This window comes from Peromyscus californicus, unplaced genomic scaffold (assembly GCF_007827085.1).
Source record: "Peromyscus californicus insignis strain IS unplaced genomic scaffold, ASM782708v3 Scaffold_7__1_contigs__length_154581171, whole genome shotgun sequence".
NCBI classification, from domain to species: domain Eukaryota; kingdom Metazoa; phylum Chordata; class Mammalia; order Rodentia; family Cricetidae; genus Peromyscus; species Peromyscus californicus.
Window position 1 is genome coordinate 85,981,838 of NW_026294595.1, and position 9,469 is coordinate 85,991,306.

Consider the following 9,469-nt stretch of genomic DNA (forward strand, 5'->3'; position numbering starts at 1 on the left):
GTATGAATGAAAGTTTTAAAAGACAAAACTGAGGAAGACCCATCAGTTATGAAAAAATAACTCTCATCAAAGGGGTTAACTGCAGGGTCACTTCAGGTTAAAGTGGAGCTAAGAGTTCCTGGACAGGTGTCCCTGAATAAGTATTTTATGTAAAAGACTGTGGTGGATTCTCTGTGTGTTGTGGTCTTGGTAGAGTCTTTCCTGATGGCTTCCATTAGTCAAATGTGGATAAGAAATCTTCCTTTACAACCTCATAGGTTCATTCTCTTTGTGCTGTTCGGGTTGGCAAAAGCATCTCGGCTTTGATTTTCACAACTTTCACATTGCTTGTGTAAAAAAGATCAGGGACACCTTCTAATGCTCATCAGTCATGCTACATGGGCAGTGCCAAGCACATCACATAAAAAACAAGAGTCCAGTCCCAATGGATACCTTACAAAGCACTCCCACATCTAAGGATTAGGGAACATTTCAAAAGAGGACACATTAATATTGTGAGAGCCAGGAAATCATGGACTTTGCTATGAGATTGTGTCTCCTACTAATATCAAAATCTACATCTTTAAAGTCTTTATACCATGACTGCCCAAAGATAAACTGAACAAAGACTACAATAATAGAGGCCAAAATAAAAGGGGAAAAGCATATGAGACCTCAGCCCTACACACACAGACATAATATATATATATATACACACATACATATATATATATGGGCATACGTATATGTATGTGTATGTGTATATGTATATGCATATGTATATGAAACAGAGTAAAGCTGGGATTGAGAGACATTTAACCTCATCCCAAAGAAGAGAACATCAATTGGTTGCCCATTGACCAAAACTCAGAAACCATACATACAGGTAGCATTATACAGACTGAGAAAATTATATTTGGGATTACAAATGTATATAGGAATGTATATATGTATAACATATATGCAAGCACTAACAATTAATGAGAAAAGAAGTCAGGGAATTGAAAGAGAACATGGAAGATTATATGTAAGGGTTTGGAGGTTATTATGACTATAACAAACATATAACAAAGTGTAGTTAATATTCCTTGGGAAAATACCTATAATAAGAGATTTATTATATAAAAGATTAGGAGCACATTTGGGGTCTATTATTACTTTGTCAATAAAACTACTTTTAACATATAATAATGTTTCTCTACAAAACTACATGCAGATTTGAATACAAATTAGTTTTAAAACTGTATGAAAAAAACTATATTAATGAAGTAGAATTACAGGATGAAAAGTCAAAAGGAGATTTTTAAGTGATTTTGGAATACACAGTTTCTATATAAAGCAGTTGCACTGTATCTGTGTCTATGAAAACATAACAATGTCACTGTAAGTAAATATAACGAAATGAATTTGCAAAAAGGTAAATTGCACAATCTAAAATAAGATTGTTGGCCTGATTCAAGGTGTCGTAGGGGTTGATAATAAACTCTCAAAAGAGAGTGAAAAAGAAATACATGTCTTTATTGGTATTTCCAGGTGTGGAGACAATTGTCTAAATGGACATGTGAACTATAAAACTACAAACATGTTTCCTCTCTTTTTCAAATAATTATTATATTTATTCACATGGGTGTATGTATCATGAATGTAGCCATGTCTACTTATGTACTTGCACCCATGAAACAGCACATGTGTGGAGTTCAGAAGCTGAGTGAGTGGGTTCTACCCCTCCACCCTGTGGATCCCAAAGATTTACTCAGGTCATCAGGCTTGGCACAAAGTGACTAACAATTATGGCATCTCACTGTCCCATGGGTTTCGTCTTTTAGCTTGTGAGCTGTCATAACACATACAGAATATTAACTCATATTTACAAAGTATTTGTAATAGTGAAGAAATACTTTTTCTTTATTATTGAGCTCTTGTATCCAATTCAAAAGAAGTGAAAGTCTAGGGATCCCCAAGGACTATGAAAGCAAAATGATTTCCCACTACATGATCCTATTTAATGTGCAGAATGGGAAACTTTCCAAGGCAGACATGACTTTTCTCAGTGTATATAAGCCACACTAAGGAGAAACATCTCAGCAACACTGGTGATAGCAGAAGAAACAATGTGAGAGTTTCAGATTCCAGGGGAAGTTGGAGGAACATCATCCAAAAAGGAAGTGCTGCTTTATAAGGTGATTCTTGTAGAGTGAGTACATCATAAACTCATTGTACTTTCATTTTTCATCACAACTACTCATTAAAAGTTTGTTTGTTTTAGTAGCACATTTTTTAAAATCCTTCATGAGTTTACAATTAGTATTGCATTTTTATTTTTTAATTGTTGTGCTTGACCAAAGTATTATAGTTTTCCCTTCCAACTAGTCCTTGATACATTTAGAAACATAGAGCAGTTTTATATGCTCACATCTAATGATCTCTTAGGGTAATCTTATAAGTTCCAAATCTCCCAACACAGAAAAACATTGTACTCACAGGCCACTGAACTTACTCTAATGCTATCTGGTTATCTTTTGATTTTTTTGGACCTTCTATTTTCTCAAGATACAAACTATACATTAGGGAAGTAGTTATCAGAAATTAGAGAGCGATAACAATGACACATATTAGAATAATCATAATTCACTAAGAATTCCCCAAATTTAAAAAAAGATGTGTGGAAAATGCAATTAATATTTGAACAATTATGTATGCTCAATTTTGACCACAATAAAATTAACTTTATGTAAACCTGACCATTTTTACTACTTAAATTGGTCATTTTTTACTTATTTGTACTTATATTTAAATAGCAAAGTAACTTACTTTACAAATGTCATTAATTTTCTTGGAATTCTCAAAATCTAAATTCCTATCATTTATTTCATTATCTGGAAGTGATATTGGGGATTCAGAATCAGCAAGACCTCATTTTGCACTATAATTTTACTATTCATAGTGCTGATTGACAAGGAAATCAATAAACATTATTAATACTAACATATAATGTTCCAAAACTTAACAAGGAAATCCTAAAATATCACCCAGATTATTGACATTTTAATCTTCCAATTTCAAACCTAAAAATAGTAGGAAAAAGGACAGATATTACAATTAGGAAAGAAAACAAATGAGAAATAAATAAAGGGAGAGATTTAAGAAAGGGGAAACAAAGAAGAAATGAAACAGAAAGGTAGAGAGGCAGAGAAAACAGCTTTCATGAATACATTATTCAAATTATTATATGAAATCTCACCATTTAGATTTGAAAATCTGTAAGTATATGACAATAAGTAACATCCTTCAGGCCTAGTAATACATGGTTGTTTAGAGATACACTCCAGTAGACAAGTACAAATTTTAAAGAATGACAATGCTAAAACATATCTTTGGTACATGGATTCTCAATTTATTTGATTTTTTCATTTTTATCATTCCTTTTAATAGAACTGATACAATTCTGTCTGTTCAGACATAATCAAAAATAGATTTGTGCCTGGGAATGTTGTATTTATGTTTAAAATATGTCAATGGATTGTCATTCTGGTATTATGACATTCAAGTGAAGAGGTTATAAATATAACTCAAATATTCATTAAAGAAAATTACCTTTGAATCCATGCCAAAAAGTTAGATTTAAGGCTGGGAAATGTAAACAGAATATTTGCTACTGACATAAAGTTTTTCCTATATTTAGGAAAATTCCTAATTAGAAAGAATATACAAACTCAAGGAAGTTATTTTACATTTGACTGGATACAGTGCTAAGATGTAATTTGTATTCTTTTTGCTTACTTGACTCTGAACATTAAGTTACTGTTTCTATTTCAGGAATTCATAGTTAGGCTCTGTCTCTCTCAACCCATTGGAGCACAGTGTACTAAATGGAAGAAGCAAACCAGTCTGTGGTGTCTGAGTTTATTTTTCAGGGACTTTGTAATTCAAAAGAAATACAGATCTTCCTCCTGCTGTCATTTGCCATCCTCTACCTGATGACTGTGGTAGGCAACTTCTTTGTCGTGATATTAATCATCACTGATCATCATCTCCATTCTCCCATGTACTTTCTGTTAGCTAATCTCTCATTTATTGACTTCTGCCTTTCCTCAGTTACTACCCCCAAACTAATCACAGACCTTCTGACAGATAGTAAAACAATTTCTTTTGGGGGATGCATGAGCCAGATCCTCTGTGTGCATTTCTTTGCAGGGGGTGAGATGATACTTCTTGCATCGATGGCGTATGACCGATATGTGGCCATCTGCAGGCCACTCCACTACACCAGCATCATGAACAAACAGAAGTGCATCTGGCTTGTTTTGATATCATGGATCCTTGGATTTATACATGCCATTAGTCAACTGATTCTGATTTTGGAACTACCTTTCTGTGGACCTAGAGTAATAGACAGCTTTTTCTGTGATATTCCTTTGGTGATGAAATTAGCCTGCACAGATACTGATACTCTTGGAATCGTGATAAAAGCTGACAGTGGTGTTTTAGCAACAACTTGTTTCATTCTCTTGCTGATATCTTACACTTACATTCTATTAACTGTTCAGCTTCGCTCTAAAGACGGCTCATCAAAGGCACTCTCTACCTGTACATCCCACATCATTGTGGTTGTGCTGTTCTTTGGGCCTGTCATTTTCATCTATCTGCGGCCAGTCAACATCACTTGGGTTGACAAGTTTCTTGCTGTGTTTTACTCAGTCATCACACCTCTCCTGAATCCAGCCATCTATACACTGAGAAATAGAGATATTAAGAATGCCATAAAGAAGCTGATAAATCACATGTGAGTTCTGGAATAATTTTTAGACATCTTATGTTATCGGGAAATTCATTGTGTGCACCTCATTTTATACAATTTTCTAGTGGAAATTGAAGAGTATAATTACTTGTTTCTGGAATCAGATTTGTAATTAGCATATCATTTTGAAAATAACCATTAGAAAAATATATTCAAAATTATCATGTTAATAGTTTTCTCACTTAGAATGAGTAATAGCTATTGAAATATACTTCTATATAGAAGAGGAGAAGATAATAATAATTTTGCAAAAATAATTATCACATGTTACTACACATCATCTGAGTTCCCAAAATTATGCATGTCACTTTAATTACATTGTTATTAACAAAATCCTCTTTGACTTATTTTCAATTTTACCATCTTTTGAAATATGAAATTATGTCAATCATAATTCTATCTTTGTAACAGAAGACATTTAAGATATTTGTGAAGACTGCGTCCACTTAGAAATCAAAATGATAAAATAATCAGATCATAATGCTAGTTGCCTCATATTGATATAATCTCTGTCAGTTTTCAAGTCTTAACTACTCATATGAATTCAGAATTTTCCTATATTTTATTGCTTAACTGAAAGGACAAACTGTTTATAATATTTGAATATACTTTCCTCAGTTCACAAATTATTTGCATGATCATGATTTTATATTATATAATTAAATAACATAACTGCTAAGGCCAGTTAGGTAAACATTATATGCTCGTGATAATATGGTATACATAATGATTCATGTTATATATCATTTGATGTAGTGAGTCATTTGCTGGATAAACTATATGGTATACACTTTTACAATAGCTTGAGTTCTAATTTATTTCTAAACAGATATGAAAGTGAGAACTTCTTGAATATCATTCTAATATTTAATGAGCTAATGGTTAAAATCAACTTGTATTTATATTCTAATAAGTTAAAGAGGTTGTCATAACATAAATTATCTAACAAAACCACACAAATACCTGTATCGTGTTTTCCCAAAATCATAAGATTACATAAAGCATGGCTCATGTCTGGCTGCAAACTTTCATGTGTACATATTGTAGGTTCTGGTATCTTTTTCAGAAAAAAAAATTATCTCCAATGTGTTTACAGATTTAACTCTCAACAATTTTGTCACCATATTTTTTAATTAAATATGTTCTTTGACAATATTACATCTGATACAGTTTCTGACCTCTTATTCCTCTCCACTCTTATTATCCCCTTCCCCAGCCACAAAAACATGTACAATTCCCTTTCTACATGTATATATTTTGTTTTGCTTTGGGATCCACTGAAATGACCCATAGCTATGTATCTGTGTGTCCATTGTTTCCAACTATCCCTGAGGCACTATGACCTTATCAGTGGGTCTCAACTGAAGAAAATGTCTTGCACTGTCCCAGAATCATCAGTAACTCACAGTTCAGCAAGGAGATATAGTAGTACATAGCTACTCTATGAGCTTTGACTGTTGATGATTTTCTTGTGTGATCATTTTCTTGGGATCATGACTGCATTGGCTGTACCATACCCACAAGATTACATTTCACAGTTCTTGCATTCTTTCTAACCCCTTCCTCATTTTTTCTCAGAATTATTTTATAAGTGATTTTAAGCCTATAGACAGCTTGCCCTCACCTGTCCACAGTCATACTATAACAACAGAACACCTTAAGGACTCCTTGCTAAACTGTATAATTAACCCATAAAATGACCTCTTATTGCTTGTATAGTTTCTAAGAATATAAATTTCATTTAAATTTTAGCAATTCAGTGTCATTACTTGTATGTAATATGGGTTTCTAGAAGCACAATGGAGGCCAATAATAGAGCTCAGCAGGTAAAGGAGCTACCTGCCAAACCAGAGTACTAGAATTAAATCCCCCATAAATTCACGTGGTAGAAGATTTACAGCTCCCAAATATTTCTTTTTTTTTTTAAGAAATTTTTTATTCATTTTACATACCAACCAGAGATTCCCCCTCTCTGCTGTGGTATGTCTTTCTTTTTCGTTTTTGTTTTTTTGGTTGGATGGTTTTGGTTTTTCGAGACAGGGTTTCTCTGTGGTTTTGGTTCCTGTCCTGGATCTCACTCTGTAGACCAAGCTGACCTCGAACTTACAGAGATCACCCAGCTTTGCCTCCTAAGTGCTGGGATTAAAGGTATGTGCCGCCACTGCCAGGCCTGTGTGTCTTTCTGTATGCTGTGAGTATGTGTTGCTCTGATTGGTTGATAAATGAAGCTGTTTGGCCAATGGCGAGGCAGGATAAGTTTAGGTGGTTAGGCGGTACTTTTGAATGAGAGAGAAAGGAGAAGAAAGGAAAGTGGAGGAGACAACAAACAACTGTCCAAGGAGCAACATGTAATTGGTTGCAAGCAAAGCCATTGAACATATGGCGATACATAGATTAATAGTTATGATTTAAGTTGTTAGAGCTAGCTATCAAGAAGCTTGAGCCAATAGGCTATAGAATTTGCAATTAATATTTAGCCTCTGATTGATTATTTTATAAGTGGGTGTGGGACCTTGGAGCCAGGTAGAACTGGAGAAACTTCTGGCTACACCTCTCTTCCATCCTCCCCCACCCTCCCACCCCCCCGGCCCGGCAGCCTTCCTCTCCAACCCACAACTGTTTCCCTCCTCCAAAAAAGTAAGGCCTCCCACGGGGAGTCAGCAGTGCCTGGTACATTCAGTGGAGGCAGATCCAAGCCCCTCTCTATGCATCAAGGCTGTGCAAGGTGTCCCATCATAAGTAGTGGGCTCCAAAAAGCCAACTTATGCACCAGGGATGGATCTTGATCCTACTACCAGGGAGCCTATTGTAGCTGGAGTATATCTCTCCAGCTCCCGCCAAGTCCTGCCAGTCTCAGAGCCGACTTATAAAATAAACACACAGGCCGGGCGGTGGTGGCGCGCGCCTTTAATCCCAGCACTCGAGAGGCAGAGGCAGGCGGATCTCTGTGAGTTCGAGGCCAGCCTGGGCTACCAAGTGAGTTCGAGGAAAGGAGCAAAGCTACACAGAGAAACCCTGTCTTGAAAAACCAAAAAAATAAAAAATAAAAAATAAACACACAGACTCTTGCATTATTTAAATTGCTTGGCCATTAGCTCAGGCCTATCATTGTCTAGCTCTTACTCTTATATTTAGCCCATTTCTATTAATCTATACTTTGCCACATGGCTCGTGGCTTACTGGTACCTTACATCTTCCTTGTCCTGGCGGCGGCTCCAGCAGTCTTCCCCTCTGACTTCCTGTTCCCTCAATTCTCCTCTCTGTTAGTCCTGCCTATACTTCCTGTCTGGCTACTGGCCAATCAGTGTTTTATTTATATAGAGCGATATCCACAGCAGCCTATTAAGCAGATCAAGCTACACAACTGTCTTGCTTATGCAGAAAGCCTAGTCCAGTTCCATGGAGACTCCACAGCTATTGGTTCACAGTTCATGAGTTCCCACTAGCTTGGTTTGATTTTCTCTGTAGGTTTCCCCATCATGATCTTGATGTCCCCTAGCTTAAAAAATCCTTCTTCTCTCTCTTCAATGGGGCTCATGGAGCCTGGCCTGGTGCTTGGCTGTGGATCTCTTCATCTGCTTCCATCAGTTACTGGATGAAAGCTCTGTGATGATAGTTAAGGTATTCACTGATCTGATTACCAGGGTAAGCCATCTCAGCCACCCTCTCCACCATTGCTAGTAGCCTAAGCTGGAGTCATCCTTGTGGATTCCTGGGAATTTCCCTAGCACCCAGTTTCTCCCTATCACTGTGATGTCTCCCTCTATCAAGGTATCTCTCTCATTGCTCTCCCACTCTGTCCCCATTACAGGCCCACCATCACATTCCCTTATGTTCTCATCCCCCATCCCCTACCCTCAATTGCCCCCCTCAACCCCACTTTACTCATGGGGATCTCATCTATTTCTTCTTCACTGGGCAATTCATGTGTCCCTCTTAGGGTCCTCCTTGTTAGATAGCTTCTCTGGAACTGTGGATTGTAGTCTGGTTATTCTTTGCTTTACATCTAGTATCCACCAGTGAGTGAGTACATACCATGTTTTTCCTTCTGAGTCTGGGTTATCTCACTCAGGATGATATTTTCTAGTTCCACATATTTGCCTGCAAATTTCATGATGTTGTTGCTTTTTTAACTGTTGAGCAGTACTCCATTGTGTATATGAACCACATTTTCTTTATCCATTCTTCAGTTGATGGGCATCTAGGTTGTTTCCAGGTTCTGGCTGTTATGAATAATGCTGCTACAAACACAGTTGAGCATGTGTCCTTGTGGTATGATTGAGCATTCCTTGGGTATATGCCCAAGAGTGATATAGCTGTGTCTTGAGGTAGATTGATTCCCAATTTTCTGAGAAATGGCCATACTGATTTCCAAAGTGGCTGTATATAATTTTGCACTCCCACCAACAGTGGAAGAGCGTTCCCTTTGCTCCACATCCACTCCAGCATAAGCTGTAGTTTCCCACACATGCACACCAGAATAATTAATTAAATAAATAAATGTTGGAAAACAGAATAATCACAACAGAAGATTTAAAAGATATTTTTCATTTGTATCCTAATAAAAGCAGTATGTATATATATATATATATATATATATATATATATATATATATATATGGACTGTAGCCACAATCATGCTTTAAGAGATGTGTATGTGTGTGTGTGTGTATGTGTGTGTGTGTAAAGTAA

At 36.2% G+C, this 9,469-nt stretch overlaps 1 protein-coding gene across 1 annotated transcript; it reads left to right on the forward strand.

Moving 5' to 3' along the window:
• Nucleotides 1–3,848: 3,848 nt before the first annotated feature.
• LOC128102109 (olfactory receptor 4K14-like) lies at nucleotides 3,849–4,766 on the forward strand. Its single transcript, XM_052725638.1, has one exon. The coding sequence runs from the start codon at nucleotides 3,849–3,851 to the stop codon at nucleotides 4,764–4,766; it is 918 nt and encodes a 305-aa protein (XP_052581598.1).
• Nucleotides 4,767–9,469: the final 4,703 nt, after the last annotated feature.

Bases quoted from the DNA above. Each gene is read 5' to 3' on its own strand.
- LOC128102109 (XM_052725638.1), top strand. From the start codon at position 3,849: ATGGAAGAAGCAAACCAGTCTGTGGTGTCTGAGTTTATTTTTCAGGGA.